Below are 23,857 nucleotides of genomic sequence, written 5' to 3'. Positions count from 1 at the left end.
TTGGCACGCTACAGCGCATGGGCCAGATCTGCCCTGCCACCCGTTTTTGTATGGGTAGCAAGCTAGGAATTTTATTATTTTTTTTAACATTTTCAACTGGTTGAAAAATCAAAAGAAGAATAATATTTTGTGACCCATGAAACTTATAGGAATTAATAAAATATGTTTTATTGGAAAATAGTCATGCTCCTTTATTTACATATTGGCTATGTCTGCTTTTGCACTACTATGTCAGAGTTAAATAGTTGCTTTAGAGATGTTATGACCTGGAAAGCTTAAATTTTTTACTGTCTGCCTTTTTATAGAAAGTTTGCAGATTCCTGCACTAAATTAGTCCCTTTAAGAGCAGGGACTGTGCTTTTAATCCTGAGCATCTAAGCATAGTGCCTAGCCCACAGAACACTCTCGGTAAATGTTTGATGAAAGTCAGTTGACTCTTGAACAACGTGGGTTTGAGCTGCATGAATCCACTTATATGTGGATTTTTTTCAATGCTAAATATTGCAGTACTACACTAACCTGGGATGGTTGAATTTGCAGATTCAGAACCACAGGAACGGAGGGCCAAATGTTAAGTTATACTCGAATTTTCCACTGTGTGGAGTGTTGGCATCCCTAACATCCAAGATGTTCAAGGGTCAACTGTAATTGATTCTTTTTTGTTTCTCTGTTTGTTTGAAATTCAAGAATTGTTTATTATTTATCAAAATAAGGGAAGTGACATTTTTACAGTCTTTTTATGTGGGTCTCTAAATCTGCAAGACTGAAGATTTTTTTTGTTGCAGTAATTTTTTTTTAATATCTTTATTGGAGTATAGTTGCTTTACAATGATGTGTTAGTTTCTGCTTTATAACAAAGTGAATCAGCTATACATATACATATATTCCCATATCTCTTCCCTCTTGCATCTCCCTCCCACCCTCCCTATCCCACCCCTCTAGGTGGTCACAAAGCACTGAGCTAGTCTCCCTGTGCTATGTAGCTGCTTCCCACTAGCTATCTATTTTATATTTGGTAGTGTATATGTGTCAGTGCTACTCTTTCTCTTTGTCCCAGCTTACCCTTCCCTCTCCCCATGGCCTCAGGTCCACTCTCTATGTCTACCTCTTTATTCCTGTCCTGGCCCTAGGTCATCAGAACCTTTTTTTTTCTTTTTTTTACATTCCATATATATGTGTTAGCATATGGTATTTGTTTTTCTCTTTGACTTAATTTCACTCTGTATGACAGACTCTAGGTCCATCCACCTCACTACAAATAACTCAATTTCATTTCTTTTTATGGCTGAGCAATATTCCATTGTATACATGTGCCACATCCTCTCAATCCATTCATCTGTTGATGGACACAAAGGCTGCTTCCATGTCCTGGCTATTGCAAGTAGAGCTGCAGTGAACATTGTGGTACGTGACTCTTTCCGAACTATGGTTTTCTCAGGGTATATGCCCAGTAGTGGGATTGCTGGGTCATATGGTAGTTCCGTTTTTAGTTTTTTAAGGAACCTCCATACTGTTCTCCATAGTGGCTGTATCAATTTACATTCCCACCAACAGTGCAAGAGGGTTCCCTTTTCTCCACACCCTCTCCAGCATTTATTGTTTGTAGATTTTTTGATGATGGCCATTCTGATCATTATGAGGTGATACCTCATTGTGCTTTTGATTTGCATTTCTCTAATGATTAGTGATGTTGAGCAGTCTTTCATGTGTTTGTTGGCAATCTGTATATCTTCTTTGGAGAAATGTCCATTTAGGTCCTCTCCTCATTTTTGGACTGGGTTGTTTGTTTTTTGGATATTAAGCTGCATGAGCTGCTTGTATATTGTGGAAATTAATCCTTTGTCAGTTGCTTCATTTGCAAATATTTTCTTCCACTCTGAGGGTTGTGTTTTCATCTTGTTTATGGTTTCCTTTGCTGTGCAACAGCTTTTAAGTTTCATTAGGTCCCATTTGTTTATTTTTATTTCCATTTCTCTAGGAGGTGGGTCAAAAAGGATCTTGCTGTGATTTATGTCATACAGTGTTATGCCTATGTTTTCCTCTAAGAGTTATATAGTGTCTGGCCTTACATTTAGGTCTTTAATCCATTTTGCATTTATTTTTGTATACGGTGTTAGGGAGTGTTCTAATTTCATTCTTTTATATGTACCTGTCCAGTTTTCCCAGCACCACTTATTGAAGATGCTGTCTTTTCTCCATTGTATAGTCTCGCCTCCTGTATCAAAGATAGGGTGACCATATGTGCGTGAGTTTATCTCTGGGCTTTCTATCCTGTTCCATTGATCTATATTTCTGTTTTTGTGCCAGTACCATGCTCTCTTGATTACTATAGCTTTGTAGTATAGTCCAATGTCAGGGAGCCTGATTACTCCAGCTCTGTTTTTCACTCTCAAGATTGCTTTGACTATTCGGGGTCTTTGTGTTTCCATACAAATTGTGAATTTTTTTGTTCTAGTTCTGTGAAAAATGCCATTGGTGGTTTGATAGGGATTTCATTGAATCTGTAGATTGCTTTGGGTAGTATAGTCATTTTCACAATGTTGATTCTTCCAATCCAAGAACATGGTATATCTCTCCATCTGTTGGTATCATTTTTAATTTCTTGCATCAGTGTCTTATAGTTTTCTGCATACAGGTCTTTTGTCTCCTTAGGTAGGTTTATTCCTAGGTATTTTATTCTTTTTGTTGCAGTGGTAACTGGGATCGTTTCCTTAATTTCTCTTTCAGATTTTTCATCATTAGTGTATAGGAATGCAAGAGATTTCTGTGCATTAATTTTGTATCCTGCTACTTTACCATGTTCATTGAGTAGCTCTGATAGTTTTCTGGTAGCATCTTTAGGATTCTCTATATAGTATCATGTCATCTGCAAACAGTGACAGCTTTACTTCTTCTCTTCTGATTTGGATTCCTTTTATTTGTTTTTCTTCTCTGATGGCTGTGGCTAAAACTTCCAAAACTATGTTGAATAAAGGTGGTGAGAGTGGGCAACTTTGTCTTGTTCCTGATTTTAGAGGAAATTGTTTCAGTTTTTCACCATTGAGAATGATGTTGGCTGTGGGTTTGTCATTTATGGCCTTTATTATTTTGAGATAGGTTCCCTCTATTCCTACTTTCTGGAGAGTTTTTATCATAAATGGGTGTTGAATTTGTTGAAAGGTTTTTCTGCATCTATTGAGATTATCATGTTTTTTATCCTTCAGTTTGTTAATATGATGTATCACATTGATTGATTTGCGTATATTGAAGAATCCTTGCATTCCTGGGATAAACCCCACTTCATCATGGTGTATGATCCTTTTAATGTGCTGTTGGATTTTGTTTCCTAGTTTTTTGTTGAGGTTTTTTTGCATCTATGTTCATCAGTGATATTGGCCTGTAGTTTTCTTTTATTGTGACATCTTTAACTGGTTTTGGTATCAGGGTGATTGTGGCCTCGTAGAATGAGTTTGGGAGTGTTCTTCCCTCTGCTATATTTTGGAAGACTTTGAGAAGGATAGGTGTTAGCTCTTCTCTAAATGTATAATAGAATTTGCCTGTGAAGCCATCTGGTCCTTGGCTTTTGTTCTTGGAAGATTTTTAATCACAGTTTCAATTTCAGTACTTGTGATTGGTCTGTTTATATTTTCTATTTCTTGCTGGTACAGTCTTGGAAAATTGTACCTTTCCAAGAATTTGTCCATTTCCTTGTAGTTGTCCATTTTATTGGCATATGGTTGCTTGTAGTAATCTCTCATGATCCTTTGTATTTCTGCAGTGTCAGTTGTTACTTCTCCTTTTTCATTTCTAATTCTATTGATTTGAGTCTTCTCCCTTTTTTTCTTGATGAGTTTGGCTAATGGTTTATCAATTTTGTTTATCTTCTCAAAGAACCAGCTTTTAGTTTTATTAATCTGTGCTATTTCCTTTGTTTCTTTTTCATTTATTTCTGATCTGATCTTTATGATTTCTTTCCTTCTGCTAACTTTGGTGTTTTCTTGTTTTTCTTACTCTAATTGCTTTAGGTGTACATTTAGGTTGTTGATTTGAGATGTTTCTTCTTTCTTGAGGTAGGATTGTATTGCTATAAACCTCCCTCTTAGAACTGCTTTTGCTGCATCTCACTGGTTTTGGGTCGTCATGTTTTCACTGTCATTTGTTTCTAGGTATTTTTTGATTTCCTCTTTGATTTCTTCAGTGATCTCTTGGTTATTTAGTAGCATATTGTTTAGCCTCCATGTGTTTGTATTTTTTACTGTCTTTTTTCCTGTAAGTGATATCTAGTCTCATAGACTTGTGGTCGGAAAAGATACTTGATATGATTTCAATTTTCTTAAATTTACCAAGGCTTGATTTGTGACCCAAGATATGATATATCCTGGGGAATGTTCCATGAGCACTTGAGAAGAATGTGTATTCTGTTGTTTTTGGATGGAGTGTCCTATAAATATCAGTTTAGTCCATCTTGTTTAATGTGTCATGTAAAGCTTGTGTTTCCTTATTTATTTTCATTTTGGATGATCTGTCCATTGGTAAAAGTGAGGTGTGAAAGTCCCCTACTATGATTTAGTTACTGTCAATTTCCCCTTTTATGGCTGTTAGCATTTGCCTTATGTACTGAGGTGCTCCTGTGTTGGGTGCATAAGTATTTACAATTGTTATGTCTTCTTCTTGGATTGATCCCTTGATAGTTATGTAGTGTCCTTCTTGGTCTCTTGTAACAGTCTTTATTTTAAAGTCTGTTTTGTCTGATATGAGAATTGCTACTCCAGCTTTCTTTTGATTTCCTTTTGTGTGGAATATCTTTTTCCATCCCCTCACTTTCAGTCTGTATGTGTCCCTAGGTCTGAAGTGGGTCTCTTGTAGACAGCATATATACAGGTCATGTTTTTGTATCCATTCAGCCAGCCTATGTCTTTTGGTTGGAGCATTTAATCCATTTACATTTAAGGTATTATCAATATATATGTTCCTATTAACAATTTTCTCAATTGTTTTGGGTTTGTTTTTGTAGGTCATTTCCTTCTCTTGTGTTCCCTGCCCAGAGAAGTTCCTTTAGGATTTGTTGTAATTCTGGTTTGGTAGTGCTGAATTCTCTTTTGCTTGCCTGTAAAGGTTTTAATTTCTCTGTTGAATCTGAATGAGATCCTTGCTGGGTAGAGTAATCTTGGTTGTAGATTTTTCCCTTTCATCACTTTAAATATGTCCTGCCACTCCCTTCTGGCTTGCAGAGTTTCTGCTGAAAAGTTAGCTGTTAACCTTATGGGGATTCCCTTGTATGTTATTTGTTGTTTTTCCCTTGCTGCTTTTAATATTTTTTCTTTGTATTTAATTTTTGATAGTTTGATTAATATGTGTCTTGGCGTGTTTCTCCTTGGATTTATCCTGTATGGGAGTCTATGCGCTTCCTGGACTTTACTGACTAATTCCTTTACTATGGTAGGGAAGTTTTCAACTATAATCTCTTCAAATATTTTCTTAGAACCTTTCTTTTACTCTTCTTCTTCTGGGACCCCTATAATTTGAATGTTGGTGCATGTAATATTGTCCCAGGGGTCTCTGAGACTGTCCTCAATTCTTTTCATTTTTTTTTTTCTTTATTCTGCTCTGCGGTAGTTAGTTCCACTATTTTATCTTCCAGGTCACTTATCTGTTCTTCTGCCTCAGTTATTCAGCTATTGATTCCTCCTAGAGAATTTTTAATTTCATTTATTGTGGTGTTCGTCATTGTTTGTTTGCTCTTTAGTTCTTCTTGTTCCGTGTTAAACGTTTCTTGTATTTTCTCCGTTCGATTTCCAAGATTTTGGATCATCTTACTATCATTATTCTGAATTCTTTTTCGGGTAGACTGCCTATTTCCTCTTCATTTGTTTGGTCTGGTGGGTTTTTTCCCTGCTCCTTCATTTGCTGCATATTTCTCTGTCTTCTCATTTTGTTTAACATACTGTGTTTGGGGGTCTCTTTTTCGCAGGCTGCAGGTTCGTAATTCCCATTGTTTTTGGTGTCTGCCCCCAGTGGGTGAGGTTGGTTCAGTGGGTTGTGTAGGCTTCCTGGTGGAGGGGACTGGTGCCTGTGTTCTGGTGAGTGGGGGTTTATCTTGTCTTTCTGGTGGGCCAGACCACATCCAGTGGTGTGTTTTGGGGTGTCTGTGAACTTAGTATGTTTTTAGGCAGCCTCTCTGCTAATGGGTGGGATTGTGTTCCTGTCTTGCTAGTTGTTTGGCATGGGGCATCCAGCACTGGAACTTGCTGGCCGTTGAGTGGAGCTGGGTCTTAGCATTGAGACTGAGATCTCTGGGAGAGCTCTCGCTGATTGATATTACATGGGACCAGGAGGTCTCTGGTGGTCCAGTGTCCTGAACTTGTCTCTCCCACCTCAGAGGCTTAGGCCTGATATGGCCTGGAGCACCAAGACCCTGTCAGCCACATGGCTCAGAAGAAAAGGGAGAAAAAAAAGAAAGAAAAATAAATTAAAAAAAAAAATAAGTAAAATTATTAAAATAAATAATAATTTTAAAAAAGAGAGTAACCAAACCAATAAACAAATCTACCAATGATAACAAGCGCTCAAAACTAAACTAAGATAAACATAAAAATCAGAAACAAGTCAGTCGCAGACACCAAACCCCAAGTCTACAGTTGCTCCCAAAGTCCTCCGCCTCCATTTTGGGATGTTGTCTATTCAGGCATTCCACAGATTCAGGGTACCTCAAGTTGATTGTGGGGATTTAATCTGCTGCTCCTGAAGCTGCATGGAGAAATTTCCCTTTCTCTTCTTTGTTCGCACAACTCCTGGGGTTCAGCTTTGGTTTTGGCCCCATGTCTGTGTGTGGGTCGCCCTCAGGCATCTGTTCCTGCCCAGACAGGACAGGGTTAAAACAGCGGCTGATTAGCGGGCTCTTGCTCGTTCAGGCCTTTTGGGAAGTCTGAGGTCTTCTGCCAATGTTCAGTAAGTGTTCTGTAGGCGTTGTTCCACATGTAGATGTATTTTTGATCTATTTGTGGGGAGGAAGGTAATCTCCACCTCTTACTCCTCTGCCATCTTGAAGGTCCCTCACTACTAACTTTTATAACTACCAACTTTCAATCTGTCTTTCTCCTTATGTACCTTCAATTCTATTAACTTTAACCTCAAGCAGATGAACCCTTATAATGTGTCTCACTGCCTTCTAACAGACCTTCAGTGATTGCCAATTGCCTAACAAATGACGTTTCTACTCCACAGCCCACCATTTAAGAGTTTTACTATCTGTCCCCGGCTGCTCCTTCCACTTTATCAGTCTCTGCTGTCTTATAACTGCCGTTTGTGCCATTCCAAGTGAATCATTTTGCCTTTCCTCTTGCATCTTTAACACTTACTTTGTTTTCCTGTCATGGAAAGCCCTCTGCCTGCTTTACATTATGTAAATCCCATCTATTTTGTGTCAACTCAGATGGCGTCTCTTCTCTGACGTTGTTATTACCCTGTTGAAAGGATCTCTCCCTCTTTTGCACTCTTGTAGCACACTGTCATTTCATGGCCTTCATTCACAAATTGCATTCTATTATAGTAATTTCTGTACGCATCTTTCTGTCTTTTCCTATAAGCCTCTGGAAAGCAGTAACAATTTTTAAAAACTTTTGTGTAACTGTTACCTCTAGTATACTGACCTTTATGTAGCAGGAGCTTAGTAAGTTTATAATGAATCAATAAGTAAAGGCATTTACCATCCTTTCTAGCAATTATTACAATATTTACTTAAAAGATATTTACTGAATGCCTACGAGTAGAAGACACTCTGCTATGTGCTGTGAAGATTCAGAAATAAATTAGATACAGATTCTGCCTTCAGGTAACTTCATGATTTAATAATTGAAATAAGACTTGGACATATGTACCTATAACATAAGGTAGAAAGTGCTATGTGCTATAGGGAAGATGGCTAGGAAGTTTTCTGGGCTGATGAGGGGAAGAGGCTCCTTATACTGCATCAGCATTTTCCAGAGTGTTTTGTACAGAATCCTAGCCCTGAGAGATACTCCATAAAAGGGGGTTCCAGGGACAAATAAGTTTGGGGATGGAAGTACACATTGTTTTCCTCTTGGTGAATCACAATTTATTATTTTTAGTGGACTTGATTTTTTACAAGAGTTTTAGATTTACAGAAAAATTGAGAAGACGGTACAGAGAGTTCCCATGGAACCTGTACCCAGTTTCCCTATTAACATCTCACATTACTATGGTACGTTTGTTACACTTAGTGAACTAATATTAATACAGTATTAATAACTAAAGTTATACTTGATTCAGATTTCCTTAGTTTTAACCTCATATCCTTTTTCTGTTTTAGGATTCCATCCAGGATACCACATTACATTTGGTTGTCATGTCTCCTTAGGCTCCTCTTGGCTATGCCAGTTTCTCAGACTTTCCTTGTTTTTGATGACCTTGACAGTTTTGAGAAGTACTGGTCAGGTATTTTGTAGAATATCCCTCTCTTGGAATTTGTCTGATGTTTTTCTCATTATTAGACTAGGGTTGTGGGTTTTTTGGAGGAAGATCACAGATATAAAATGCCATTTATAGTCATTAGATTATATCATGGTATATACTATCAGTATGATATATCACTGTTGATGTTGACCTTGATTGCCTGATTGAGGTATTATTTGTGAGGTTTTTCCACTGTAAAGCTACTCTTCCCCCCCCTACCCTTTGTATGTATACTGTACCGTCTGGAAGGAAGTCATGGTCCACACTTGAGGAGAAGTTATGTTCCACCTCCCTGAGGGGGGGAGTATCTACAGAAATTATTTGGAATTCTTCTTCATGGAAGAGTTGTCTCCTCTCCCCCATTTATTTATTTATTCAGTCATTTATTTTTATCAATAGGGACTCATGGATATTTATTTTATACTTTTTTTAAATCTAATACTCCTTAATTTTGTTGCTTACAATTTCTTTTGGCATGTTAACAGCTCAGAGAGGTTCTGCAATAAAGAAACCGTTTAATTTTTATTTAATCTAGTGTTCAAACTTATGTAATCTATTTCCATGTAAAATACTTTGGGAACTATTTTACTACACCTTTCACAGGAAGCAATATTTGAAGAAACTTATATGCAGTGTGATAAATATAAGTGCATAAGTTTTCTTGTGAGATAATAGTAGTAAGCACATAGAGCTCTAATTACGTGCCAGGTACCATTCTAGTGCTTTACAAGTATTCACTCATTTAATATTTATGCTGACTCTATGAAATGAGTCACTCTTACGGTCTTAGATGGGGCCAACTTTACCAAACTACTCAGTGGAAGACCTGGAATTTGAATCTGGACAGCCGCTCCAGAATCTACACTACCTGACGATATTTAGCCTATTTCTGTATCCAGTCCAGAAATGCCCAGACAAACTCAAGATGTGCTGCGTGGTTGAATTTATCCTATTCACTGTCAATCGAGTAACCTTAGCAAAAATGAGAATTTTGCTAGTTTTATATTAGTTCAATTCACATCCCCTTCCTAACTGGACTTTCTGCCTTCTGTATTGTCACTCCATTTCTTAAAACCTCTAAGACTTTTAGGATAGAGCTCCAATTCCTTACTTTTGCTTAAAAGGCTATAAGTGATCTTGCCCCTTTTTTACTGTTCAGGTCTCATCTTTTGCCTCCTCACACTGTCCCTCCCCCTACTGCCACTCCCATGCCCACTTCCACACACGTACGTTCTCTCTCTCTAGTCATCCTTGATCTCCTCAGTTGTTCCCCAGCAGGAGAACCTGTGCTCATGCTGTTGCTTCTACCCAAAACTGCCTACCCTCAAATCCCACATATTTTTGGCTAACTTCTGCATATTCTTCAGGTCCTGTGTTAGATGATAGTTTCTTTGGGAAGGACTTCTGACCCCTAGTTCTCAGATACTCAGATATTTATCCTGTTTCTCCAATCTTCCACATGGGAGGCACCCTATACTTCCCACCACAATACTTGGGTTGTCTGTATCATCACTAGATTCTGTGGAGCAGGGCCAGTGTCTCTCTTTTCACAATTGTATCTGCAACATCTGGCATAGTGCCTAGCCCATGGTAGACGCTCAATAGATATTTTTTTAAAATAATGAATGAATTGAATAATCAAAAACTGCAAAGTATTCCCTTTTAGAAAATATTCATACCCTTATCCCTAGTAATTTCATTTCTCAGACCCTAAAGGAAAGAATCAGAGAAACACAGAAATTCATGTTCATGATAATAGTAAAAAATTTTAAGGCATCTAAACGAACAGCAATAGGGCCTGCTTAAATATAACATGGAAACTCCAAAAGACAATGTTATACAGGCATCAGAAATGACATTTTTGAAGAAACATAATGACATGGGAAATTGCATATGATATAATCTTAAATGGAAAAGCAAACTATAAAAACAAAATAATTCTGCTTTAATTAAACGTATATATATGCGTGTGTATATTCATACACACATATACATCTCAATTGTACACATTCATGCATAGAAAACAATGAAGAGAATAAAATGGTAACAGTGGTTATTTTGGCTGATTGAAATCTATGAGTGCTTATTTATTATTTTATTCTTTACATATTATTGTTTTTCCAACTATCTTGAATAAATGTGTTACTTTTATAATCGGAGAATTACTAAAACTTTTTTCCATTAGATAGCTGGATGATTATTATTTTGTTTTACTTTATTCTTTTCAAGGTGAAGAAAGTAATTTTAAACTTTATAATTTTATAGTTGTTTGCGTGTTATATATTTATTATGTATTTTTTAATGACTTCTTATTTATTTTCATGACTATGAAAAAGTAACAAGGTGATAGTTAATACCCATTTAAAGATTTCAATACAGTTGCAGTTCTTTTGTGAATCTTTTGCCTCTCATGGCTTAGAAACTACTGTATTTATAAAACTCTTGAAATACTTTGAGTTAATACCATAGATTCCAATTATTAGGGAAACTGATTAGAATGCAACAATAATTTCATTTAGAGAGGATATGGGTTTAGGTAAAAGGTAATGTCTTCCTATTTAAACATTTTAAATGTAAAATGCCATTCATTTTCCTTTTAAACAACATTTTAAAAGATCTTTATTTTATAAGTCTTTGGGGTAGAAACTATTACTTTCTTCTTATTTTGTATTAATGCACTGTCGTTTTTCAATAACTTATTTGCTACTTCTACTTTTTTTTGGTGCTAGGTACACACTGAAATTTTTACTTAAATAATAACATAGAAATAACTATGATTTTTTTTTGAGCATTTAGTTTTGAGACTTAGAGCTTATTTATTCACCTCCAGAAATAGGACCTGAGAAAAATTAAGTATCTGTAAAACTGGAGCTAAAGTGGACCTTCACATTTATCCAGTCCAACCTCTAGAGTTTGTCTCCTTTTGGTGGAGAGCTTCTGGAAACAGGGAATTCACAATTTCACTGACTTAACCCATTTTGATTAAGTCTTCTTACTTGCTGGAAAGTTTCTTGCTTGTGTTAAATGGTTACATGCTCCTTATAACATTTACTCACTGGTCTGAGCTTTGTGCTTTATAGATAGAAAGCATTCAGTACATGTTAGTCAGTGAGACAAAGGAATGAATGAATACCACTTACTCAAGATTAGAGTTCTTGAGGATGACCTAAAGGATGACCCAGCTTAAAAGCAGCCGCTTGCTTCATCTTGGATTTGTCCTCATTGTCAGGAAATCCTATTACTATTTCTGATGTCTGAGCAAATGATTTCTCTGACCATCCAAGACTTCTATGAAATGACTTCTGACCATCTGACTGAAGTTCTTGCAAGGCGTACCTTGGAAAAATCCTGCCAACCTTGCCATAGATATGGAACAGGGAGTAGGGAAGTGGCCAACCACTGGGGTCGCTTTTCTTTCATTATTTTTAGGATTTTCAAGGAAGTGGTATGTGTTCTGTTGTCAACTAGAAGTTTTGATATACCTGGCTTCCTATTGCTTGCTTATTGTTTTATGTTTTCTTTGGTTTATGACATATAGACTGGTGTAGCCCTTATGAACTTTTTGCAGCTTATATTATTTGTTTCTGTCTTATCCTCCCCACCCTCACTACAGGGATGCTTTCATCTTTTAGTGACATGTGTTTAATAGGTGCACAATAAACATTTGTTGAATCTATGTCTTTTCATTATTTGAAAACTCAGCTGTTACACCTCATTTCCCCCTTTTCTAGCCATAAAAATTTGATTTTTTCTGAATTGAACATCCTTTTCCTCTTTCCTTCTCTCAGTTTTAAGTTGTTCTTCTCTTCTGGATCATTTCCAAGTTTCCTTTTTTTTTTTTTTTGGCTGCATCAGATCTTAGTTGCGGCATGCGGGATCTTTCGTTGTTGTTCATGGGCTCTTTGTTGTGGTGCATGGGTTTCTCTCTAGTTGTGGTGCACAGGCTCCAGAGCATGTGGGCTCTGTAGTTGTGGCACGTGGGCTCCAGAGTGCATGGGCTCTATAGTTTGTGGCACGCAGGCTCTCTCGCTGAGGCGGGCGAGCTCAGTAGATGTGGTGCGCGGGCTTAGTTGCCACCTGACATGTGGGATCTTAGTTCCCCAACCAGGGATCAAACCCGCATCTCCTGCATTGTAAGGCAGATTCTTTACCACTGGACAACCGGGGAAGTCCCCATTTCCAAGTTTCTGCTTTAGTTGCAGAGCACAGAAAAAATAATTGAGTAAAACTTTGTGCAGCATTGCTTCAGTTCTTAATATTCTTTTCCATTCTACTCTCAGGTGTTCTTTTAAAAAGTTTCCTTATTTGTAAAATGAGGGTAATGATACATATCTCACAGGATTAATAAAATAACACATGTAAACAAATGAAAATCACATAGCTCTGTTTCCTAAATTATTTTCATTCAGAATGCTTTCTTCTAATATCTAATTTCTTTTCTTTGTAACTTTTTTCTTAACTAGTTTCTCTGTATATTACATGTAACATTAAATTTAAATTTGGTAAGTTGAAATACTTGGTAAAGTGGGATATCCATTTAGGAGAACTATGATTAATCACTTGAAATTGTACTTTATTGAAAACACCTGGAGAGATGTTTTGTTAGAATAATTTTTTAAAGGATAAGGTAAACATGTTTCAGAATATCTTATCAAGGTATAATTACAGAAAGTATCATTCTATTTTAAATGGTCTTCATGTTTGAGTTTTTAGTAGGTTTTATGTTGTATTAAAATGGTGTATTGCAGTCTTGAAAATATGCACTGTGTATAAGCCACACATTGCTGTCTCTTGTAACTTTAATTTTGTTTTTATATCTTAGAGTTATTTTCTTTTTATCAACTCAAGAGCCCTCTTATTAGTGGTTGAAAATGAGAATTTTTGGAATCATAATTCAATAGCTAGAAATTTAGTTCTTTATATAATAGGATAAGTAATACAAATTCAGGGACTGACTTTTTAATCTTATGCAAATTTTAGTTTTATAGTAATGGCTGAATTAAAATTACAGTTTTTTAAATTAAACTTTCTCATACCTGCTCCCCCAACAATCTGGAGTTGGGGGAGTAAGTGACAGAAGGCTTATTAGAGGAAATTATTTTTAAGCTGAGATCTGAACCTTGAATAAGATTTATCTAGATAAATTGGGGATAAGGATGTTGAGGGTGGAAGTGGGTTATATTGCAGTAATTAAAGTTTGGTCATGAATAATGTACCCAAATGTATTTTAAGTCTTGGATCTAAGAGAACTTTTTACAGTTAAAAAAAAAGAAAAGAAAAGAGAAAGAATTGAAAATAAGCCAGTAAATGGAATTCGTTTTGGGGGTATTTCATGCAATTAAAATTTTTTTATTAATTTTATTTATTTATTTGGCTGCCTTGGGTCTTTGTTGCTGTGCATGAGCTTTCTCTAGTTGTGGTGAGCGGGGGCTACTCTTCGTTGTGGTGTGCGGGCTTCTCATTGCAGTGGCTTCTCTTGTTGTGGAGCATGGGCTCCTGGAGCATGGGCTTCAGTAGTTGTGGCTCATGGGCTCTAGAGCTCAGGCTCAGTAGTTGTGGTGCACGGGCTTAGTTGCTCTGCAGCATGTGGGATCTTCCTGGACAGGGATCGAACCTGTGTCCCCTATACAGGCTGCTCCGGGTCTGCCGGCGGTGGGGGGGATGGCCACTCAGGCCCTGGCAGGGCACCTGCGTTTCAGACTTCTCTGCAGCCAGGGGCCACAGCTGGGGCGGGGCCGGATTACCTGCCCAGGGTGGGAAGGAGGTGGGATCACACGGTATGGGCAGTATTTCATGCAATATATTAAGAGTATTCTTTTATTCTTGAAAACCTATTTCTACATATTTAGTAAATTAAGCCTCATGCATTTCACACAGTTCTGTATTCCTCTTATAGATGATTTTTTTCCTATTCATTCATTGCTTAGGCAGTTGTATCAGATTATTTTTAAATGCTTGCAACATAACTTAGGGTAAAATCTGTTCAATTATTGAGAATTTATTATGTGCTAGACAAAGTGTGATATGTGCTATGATAGGTGAAGGAAGAGGTGCTGTGAGAACCCATAAGCAAAGGTACCGAATATTATCTGGGATGAGGGGCCAGGTAAGAGAAGGCTTAATAGAGGTAAAGACCTGGAAGGTGAATAAAATTTATTCAGATAATGTAGGAATGAGTATGTTGGGATGGGAGGAGAGCATGGAGGGTTTATTCCAGATAGAGAGTAATGTATTTAAATATGTGTATTAAAGAAGCTCTGAATAATGATAGCTGTAGTAAAAGCTATCAATTATTGAATGATTATCATTATTGTGTCACTGTTCAAAGTACTTTAATCTTTATAACAATCACATAATGGAGCTATTATTATTCTGCTTTTATTGTCTGGTTGTAACTGTCCTTTATGGGTAATGTAATATATAATTCTCTCCTTTTCTCCTCATTTGGGTTAAATTTTGGAGCTTTGGCATTATTTTATTTTGGTTTTAGTGAGTCAGAAGTGGTCTGTAGGCATATTTTAATAAAAAGACCAAAAATTATGGCATTTTAGCTTGGCATTAAAAAGAATAGTTTACTAAAATATGGTATATATGGGTAATCCATTTATGACTGACCATTAAAATTAACTTATTATTTCAAGTTTACAAGAAATGTAATAAATACTGTGAAAAAGTAGTAAGACCAATCCAGATTGTGATACATAAAAGACGAGTGGTCTGGACTCCTCAAAAAAGTCGATATGAAAAAGAAAAGGATGAAAGCACTCTAGATTAAGCTGCAAGGAATGAGACAGAACAACCAAATGTAATGTAATGCATTCAATTTTAATGGATCCAGGATTTTAAAAAATATAAAGACATTTTTGGGGATAATTGGAAATTTTTGAATATGGACTAAATATTAGATAATATGAAATATTATTGTTAGTGTTTTTAGGTGTGACAGTGGTAATGTGGTTATGTAGGAGAAAGTTCTTATTCTTAGAAAATTCATGGTGAAGTATTTAGGGTAAAATATCATGTTTGGAAAAATTATAATATAACAATTTCTGTAAAATTTTATTTTACTAGGTCATTAATGGGATTCCTGAGTATCAAACATTTATAAAATGCTTAAATCTAACTTACCTTTTTATTATCTGCTGTTTTCCCTTGTAATGTTTATCACCATCTGATTGTTGATTTATTTTTTTTGTCTATCTTCATTCCCATCCTCCACTAGAACGTCAGTTCCATGAGGACGGAGACTTTCTGTTACTCACAGCTTACTTCACAGCTCTAAGGATAGTATCCTGCGCATAGTAGGCAGTAATCAATATTTGTTGAGTAAACTAATGAATAAAGATAACCAATCTCAACCAACTTCACCATTTCTATATAGCTCATAACATCTTTAATGTTTTAAAATCAGTTTTGGTACTGTTAACCAGAAATAATAATAGATTGTTCCTTATGTTTCAGGGAAGTTGGGAAAAAAGAATTTTGAAGAGTTTAAATAGTATGTGCACTGAATTGAGTATCCCATTGGCACGAAAGGTACTTTTTTTTTTTTTTTGATTGGAGTATAGTTGCTTTACAACGAAGTGAATCAGCTATTATGTATACATATATCCCCTCCCTCTTGGACCTCCCTCCCATCCATCTAAGTCACCAGAGAGCACGGAAAGTACTTTTAACATTTAAGTATTTTTTTGTGAATCAAGTACTAGGAAGTATCATGAAATAACTGTCAGGCAGATTTATCTTTTTTTATTACTAGTATATCAGTTTGTTTTGAAACAAAAATCTGTGAAAGGCCAATTATGTGGATGTAGTTTATATAGGTTTCTATTATGTATGCTGTAGTGCTTTTTGTAATAAACCTATATCTTGAGAATAAATATAGACTCTGCAGTATAGGTGATTTGGAGATTTGTCTTATAAATACACTTTAAAGATTTTAATTACCTTTAGTCTCCTTACTTGAATGATTTGTCATCTCTGCACAACTATTTAGATCTAATACTCAACATTTATCTGTCACTCTGGGCTTCGAGAGGGGAGAGGTGAAAAAGGAGAGAAAAGCCACTTGAGAAATATTCTGGATTCTTTATAGCTGCTCATGAGTAGGAGAGAACGTTTCTCTTCACTTCATTCTCCCAACCTGCTATTTATTTCCTGCTGTTGGACAGGATATAGTGAATGTACTTTGGATAATATCCAAGCACAAGTCACTGAAGGCACCAGAAGGATGGTGTAAAAAAAAAGATAAGTTTATATGAAAAACTGTCTAAATATGTAGTATTGTAGAATATATCATCTTTCATATAGGAAGATGGTGCTACTGATTCACAGTCACACTCTCTTGGCCAGTCCCCCTTGCAATGCATTTCTCAGATTGCTGGATGGGGTAAGAGATGCAGTATCTGGCTGAGGAGCAGTTTTTCTCTGTGAAATTTTACTAGCCAGCACAGATCATTTACCTTCTATTCTTGGACTCATTAGCACCACATTGTAACTGAGCCACTGAGACTACTGTATAATGTAATAGTTAAATAATGTAATTTAAGTGTAATTCCCTAAGAAGCTAACCATATGTAATGAAATTATTTTTTCTTGTGTTATGGTAGCTTACTTAAGCTTTTAGATAAGGTATTGATTCTTATTTTTCAGCTTCATTGCTTAACTTCACAAAACAAAATCAATTTCAAAATTACCTTTTTTAGAGGCCAGTTGGAGAACAGAAAGAACTTCTCAATAAATGGAATGAAATGGGAACTGATGAGCCAGGTATATGTAAAACTCTTTTCAAAATGTGGTAGTGGGAAAAAAAATTGCCTTCTTAATTGTGAATCCAAAATAACAATATTAACAATTTTTTTGGAAAGACAGCAACTTTCCCTCTCCACTAATTTACTATCATCTGATTTTTTTTGCTTAAACTTCTACTTTGCAGTTTAAAATTCCTAACTTTGGTCAGTGTTCTCCATTATTTTGAGGATATTTAAATCAGTTATCTTCTTTTAAAGCAGCATTTGAAAACATTTTTATAAAAGGGTAAATTAAATCATTCAGTGGATTTCATAGACAAATCTTTTTCAAACTTTAATTACATTGAGATGTTAAAGATGGATTAAATGTGGAAAAGTTTGGTTTTTTTTTTACTAGCCCTGCCAAAGCAAGGCCTCAAAAAGTTTATTAAACACTCAGATTTGTTTCTCTCCACGAAAATCTTTAGTAAAAGGCAAGCGATTTATTTGATCTGAAGAGAAACCAGAGTATATGTGGAACAGTTTTAATACTTCTAAAATGTTTTTAAGAATTTATTTTGGTTCATTTTAATGTTTAAAATTGAGTCAATCAATTTTATAAACATATAATGAGTGAGAACTCTAGCATTTACTGTGATAAACAGATACATATATAAAATTGTTTAGGTAGACATGTACATAATCCTCACTACTCCTTCTTAAAAGAAAGTTGAGGCGGGTGGGTACTGGGCAAGAAATTGTGCCATAATAAAGGGAGCAGTGTGTTATAGAAGTTCAAAAGGGAGAACAGTTCAATACAACTACAGGAATTCACTAAGAATGCATTGTTTGTATTCTAAGTACTTTGAGAATTCTCATATAGAATTCTCTGTTCTCATATAGAACTTTCATATTATACTGACATTGTTTTTCAATTCAACTACAAATAACCTATTACAAATTTATCAAAGGGGGGACTCTTTATTTCTTCTAGAGTATGTCATCTAGGCTGTCAAGGGAAGGGACTACCTTTTTATTTTTATTGGCTCAATACTTAACACAATGTATGACAAATAACTGATATTCTGCAAATGTTTGAATTAATCTAGCTGCATAGCAACATATGAAAGAATCATTACAATTTATTATTAATAAGAATTTTTATGTTATAATTGAAATTTTGTTTTAATCTATCTTATTAATTCTAGATTTAAGCCTTTTCAGGCCTGTTTATGCACCTAAGGATTTTCTCGAGGTAGGTTCTATTGGCTAAATATATATATATATTAATGAGGTAAAAATGCAAAAGAAATGATGGTGTAAAAACATCTCCAGGCAGAGGAATCACCATGTAAAAAGCCCCAGAGCCACTGAAATGGTGGAATAACATGATTATATTATATTTGGAAATTGCTCTTGGAAAATACATTGGAGCGTGGAAAAATTAGAGGGAAGTAAATCAGGAAGATTTGATTAAAAAATAGTGACTGTAAATCATGTAGCCTGCTTCCTGGCACATATAGGTGCTCAGTGAATGGTTTCCTTTTTTATTTCCTTCCTGTTCTAGTAGTTCAGGCAAGGCATGATAAAGGTCTGAACTAAGAGAACAGCATTCAAAATGGAAAGAATTCAACAGACTTGAGAGATTTTAAGGAAGATTTGGGAACTGATTAGATCTAAAGCGCATGAGGGAAAAAAAAAACAAAGATAACCTTTAAGTGTCTAGATTGGGTAACTGGGCAGAGGTAACTTGCCCTTGAGATAGAGAATACAGGAGGAGAAACAGGTCCATTAGTGAAGATGATGAGCTTATTTAAGTTTGAGAGGCATATTGAGCATTCAAGTGGAACTCTTCAGTAGGCAGTTACAACTCACTAATTATTTTAATTCACCTCTCTTTGATTACACTTTTTTTCTTGTACCTTACATGTAATCCATCAGCAAATCCTTTCAGCTTTACCTTTGAAGTATATCCAGAATCCATCCACTTCTTACTAGGATCATTCCTATTTCACTGGTCCAAGCAGCCATCTCTTGTCTGGACCATTTCAGTAGCCTCTTAATTGCTCTTTCTGCTTCTAAGCTGCCCACCTAGAATCTGTCCTTTTGTTCTTAGCAGAGTTTCTAGAGGAAGACTTGTAAGTACAATTCTGAAGAAGCCACTCTTCTGTTATCTAGGTGCTTCCTATCTCCTTCTACTTAAAAACCAAAGTCATGACAGTGGCCTAAAATATCCTGCTTGGTCTGTTACCCCACCACCTCTCTGAGTTCATCTCCTATTACTTTTTCTCCTGATTTGTTCTACTCCAGCTATTTTAGCCTCCTTGCTTTACCTTGGCTTCCGCCCATTTGTGAGGGCCTTTTGCTCCTTCTTTTCTCTGCCTGCAGTGCTTTTCCCCCAGATACTTGTGTGTACATTCCCCTCACTCCTTATTTCTTTGCTTAAATGTCACATTCTCAACATAAAGAATATGGTCAATAATATTGGATATTATATGGGTATAATATGGGTACAGATGGTTACTAGAGTTATTGTGGTGATCATTTCACAATGTATGCAAATGTCAAATCACTTTGTAGTACACCTAAAACTAACATAATATTGTACATCAACTATATTTCAATTATTTTTTATTTCAATTAAAAAATATTCATGGAAAAAATTCAAACACATACACACACACAAAAATGTTGCCTTCTCAGCAAACTTTTCCCTGGCTCCCCTGGTTGGAACTCCTTATAGCCCTTTCCTACTTTGTTTTTCTCCATAGTATTTAGCATCATATAACATACTATTTTTCTATTTGGCTTATTGCCTGCCTTATCCTATTAGACGGAAGTTTTGTTCACTGCTGCAACAATTACAGAGTCAAGTCAGATAATTGAAAAGGCTCAACAAGACTTCACCCACAAGAATACACCCACATAAGGCTTTCTTTCAGCAAGAGAAAGAAAATACAAAGAGATGGGAATTTCCAGACACATCTCCCAGGCCCCTTTCTCAGTTGCACAGGATGCACTTTGTCTTTGGGTTATGAATCTCCAAGGTACATGCAAGATACTTCGGTCTTGGGAGTCAAGGCACAAGTTTTCTGAGGGGTCTTTTATACCCCACTGGTAATTCAGATGTAAACCAGCAATCTGTACATTTTCAATAAACAATGTAAATAAACTGATATGGAGTTCCTCCAGGGGACATTAAATAGCGCATTATAAATGACTAGTTAGCGCATTTTACCCCATCTTGGCCAAGGGTTGCTACTAGATGTCCAGGTAACCCTGAAGATAAGATAGAGCTACCATAAACCAGCTGCAGCTGCAAGCTGATCCTATCTTTAACTGTTCTCTCTCCAACAGGTTGAACAGTGCTTAGCACATCATGGCTCAGTAAACGTGTTGAGTGAATGAGTAAACGAATGATTGAATCTTTCACATTTTATTTATTTTTTTCTTTTCTGAACCTGTTGTCTCTGATACCAGTTTGCCAGCATAGAACATTGTTAGAAATTATTTCAGGCCTTTTAGAATTGTAAGCAGTATCTTTTTAACTTTAAAGAAAAATTACTTTGGTTTGAAACTGCCTTTATGGTGCTAGCATTATTTCTCTTAGCTTATTAAAGATTTCTCCCAAACTCTTTCCTTTTCTAGCACTTAAATTTCATGTAATCTTTTTATGGTTGTCTTTAACTGTTTTCTCCTTAATAATCATAGTGTTCTGTGGCCTTCAGGACTGTTGCTGAATTGATCCTTTTATTAGTCATGCTGAGATTCTTCTTTAACTCAAGCAAATTTTCTATAATCATTTCCTTAGTTATAGTTTCTGCTTTTCTAATATTTTCTCTTTTCTATTGCCCACATATTCATAGTTTCTTTTTCTTTTCAATTCTGTGTTTTTGAGTTTCCCATGCAAGTATGATGCCTTATTTGTGTAATTAGACTAAAATTGTGTTATTCTATATTAGTCTGTATTTAACACTGTTGATTCTTTGCTAAATCTTCTTTTTTCTTTTTTTTTAAACAAATACCTTTGATATTTTTAGTTTCAATTTAGTGTTTGCAATTTTAGGAAACTCTTTTGACCTTATAGCATATTGCATTTTATCAGCCATTAGTTATCAGTTTATGAATGCCTTCTTCAGATATGATAGTGTTTCTGTCATTATAATCTCCTTCCTTGGATTCTTGGTGGTTTCTTTCCCTCAACAGTTTCAATTTTTAAATATTTTTGAAATTATTATTATTCTCTCCCCAAAATGTGTGTTGTAAGAAAAATAAGAAAATATATGTAAGAAGAAAATTTAAAACAGAAATTACTCATAATGTCATCATAGAGCAATAAATACTACTATACTGTAACTTTTTAATTTAATAAACATATTCTGATATTAATTGAGGCATATTACACTGTATTTTGTACAAATTAAACATAATTTATTTAGGTAATTTCCTCTAATGGAATATTTAAGTTGTCTCATGTTTTTCTGTTTTATAAGAGAACAGTACTTCCTTGATGTTTTTTTCTGCACTGTCTCTGCAAACAGCTTTAATTATTTCCATAATCATACTGATAGAAGTGAGATTCCTAGAGTAAAGGCTGTGCAAATATCTAAGTTTTTTTTTAATCTAGTTAATTTTGAAAAATATATAAATCCGTCTTTCTTGTTAGCTTGGCCTCTGAAAAATTTTTTTTCCCTTTGGGTTCGGTTTATCGGCAAAACCTTATGATGTTATTCACTGTCTTTCTATAAACCTTGTCAGTATCTGTTTTTTAAAAGAGTTAGAGTTGGTTCTAAAATTTTTCCTGGCAAATATTACAATTAAGCAATTTAAATTTTTCTGTCATTTTCCCTGGTAAAATATAATCAAACAATTCTTTTTACCATCAGAAAGTTTTTCTTTCTAACTAAATTTTTAATTTTTTAGTTTTATATGGTAGATCATCTGTTGGAATATTAAATTAAAAACATATTTATAGTATTTTAACATTTTAATACAATTTTAGTTTTCAGAATGTAATTAAAGTATATGCATAACCCAGATAGTTTTTAATCTTGTGATATATACTAAGGTTATTACTACCAATTTTGTAAGTGTAAATAGTCAATAAAGAAACTAACCAATTATGTTGGATTTGTTTTTAAAGGTTTTAATTAATCTTCGCAACCCAAATTATGAAAATGGTGATTCTCATAGTTTCAGGACTCATTTGGGTTTAATCCAAGTTCCTCTCAAAGTAAAAGACATCCCTGAATTGGTAAGTATAGGCATTTAAAAATAAATTAACATATTTTAGAGGGCAACTATTAGAAATATATTTTAGTGCAGCATATGTCTAAAGCAGTAGGACAATCTGCTCATTAAATAAATGAATAAAATGAAAAGTTTCTTTTTTATTGTAAGTATGTTGTATAGAGAGTGAGTTGCTTTGCTAGTAGGATTAAAGATGAGCTTTCCTTGACCTATAAATGCTTTTGCTTATTTCTTATTTTAATAAACAGCATAGATTTATAAGACAACTTGTTGGAATTTGAGTGCCTGATGTATGGCTGTAAAACTGATTGAAACAAATTATGAATTTTATAAAAATTTTTTTTAAAGAATGTACATTTCATTTAATTCACCCAACCTTTATTAAGCTCATGACATGGTGAGACACTGAGGGAGATAAAAGAACATAAGATGAGTTAAAGGCTGTCTTTGCTCTGGAGACTGTCACAATTTGATAAGGTCGTTAGTTTAAAAATAGAGTAATTATAGAAAGGTGGGAAGATTTCCTGATAAAGGAGTTAAGAAATTACCATCACTCCTTCTTTTGTTAATTACCCTAAAACGATAAGGAGCGCAGAAATGTAAATACTGTCTTTGGTGAAAGTAGGAAACAACTTGTAACTCTAAGCTTTAAAGTATTAAGATAGAGAGCTGATGGGAGAATGAAGAATGATGCAAACGTGAAGATGGTCAAGCCTTTAATGCCTCTAAAAGGTGGGAGGTATGGATGACAAGTGTGACAGTAATCAATTTATTATCTTTCAGCTCCAAATCTACCTTTTTTAAAAATTGAAGTATAGTTGATTTACAATATTGTATTAGTTTCAGGGGTACAGCAAAGTGACTCAGTTATACACACACACATATTCTTTTTCAGGTTTTTTTTCCATTATAGGTTATTACAAGATATTGAATATAGTTCCCTGTGCTATAGGGTAAATCCTTGTTGTTTATTTTATATATAGTAGTGTATATCTGTTAATCCCATACTCCTAATTTATCCCCCTTTGGTAACCATAAGTTTGTTTTCTATGTCTGTGAGTCTGTTTCTGTTTTGTAAATAAATTCATTTGTATTATTTTTTTAGATCCCACATATAAGTGATATCATATAATATTTGTCTTTGGCTTACTTCACTTAGTATGATAATCTCTAGATCCATCTATATTGCTGCAAATGGTAATATTTCATTCTTTTTTATGGTAAGCAATATTCCATTATATATATATATATATATATATATATATATATATATATATATATATATACCACATCTTCTTTATATATTCATCTGTTGATGGTCACTTAGGTTGCTTCCATATCTTGACTATTATAAATAGTGCTGCTATGAACATTGGAATGCAAATATATTTTCAAATTAGAGTTTTTGTCTTTTCCTGATATATGCC

The 23,857-nt window shown here is 34.9% G+C and overlaps 1 protein-coding gene and 1 non-coding gene across 5 annotated transcripts in view; one reads left to right on the top strand and one right to left on the bottom strand.

Annotated features, from left to right (window-relative positions):
* The window catches only part of TBC1D19 (TBC1 domain family member 19), a 156,701-nt gene that overhangs the window by 50,980 nt on the left and 81,864 nt on the right, over positions 1 to 23,857 (top strand). For 2 of the 4 annotated variants that reach the window (XM_060011770.1, XM_060011773.2), the window contains exons 5-8: positions 15,913 to 15,987; positions 17,157 to 17,220; positions 18,389 to 18,435; positions 22,324 to 22,434. In XM_060011770.1, the coding sequence (XP_059867753.1) occupies positions 15,913 to 15,987; positions 17,157 to 17,220; positions 18,389 to 18,435; positions 22,324 to 22,434 (297 nt within the window). The remainder of the gene's footprint in view (positions 1 to 15,912; positions 15,988 to 17,156; positions 17,221 to 18,388; positions 18,436 to 22,323; positions 22,435 to 23,857) is intronic. The other 2 variants (XM_060011771.1, XM_060011772.1) reach the window with 2 other exon arrangements.
* LOC132426375 (U5 spliceosomal RNA) lies at positions 17,597 to 17,712 on the bottom strand. The gene has a single exon (XR_009519669.1). It is a non-coding gene; the product is annotated as a U5 spliceosomal RNA (small nuclear RNA).

This window comes from Delphinus delphis, chromosome 5 (assembly GCF_949987515.2).
Source record: "Delphinus delphis chromosome 5, mDelDel1.2, whole genome shotgun sequence".
In the NCBI taxonomy this organism is placed as follows: Eukaryota; Metazoa; Chordata; class Mammalia; order Artiodactyla; family Delphinidae; genus Delphinus; species Delphinus delphis.
Note: the sequence above shows the minus strand (reverse complement) of the source record. Positions and strands in the feature narration are given on the sequence as shown.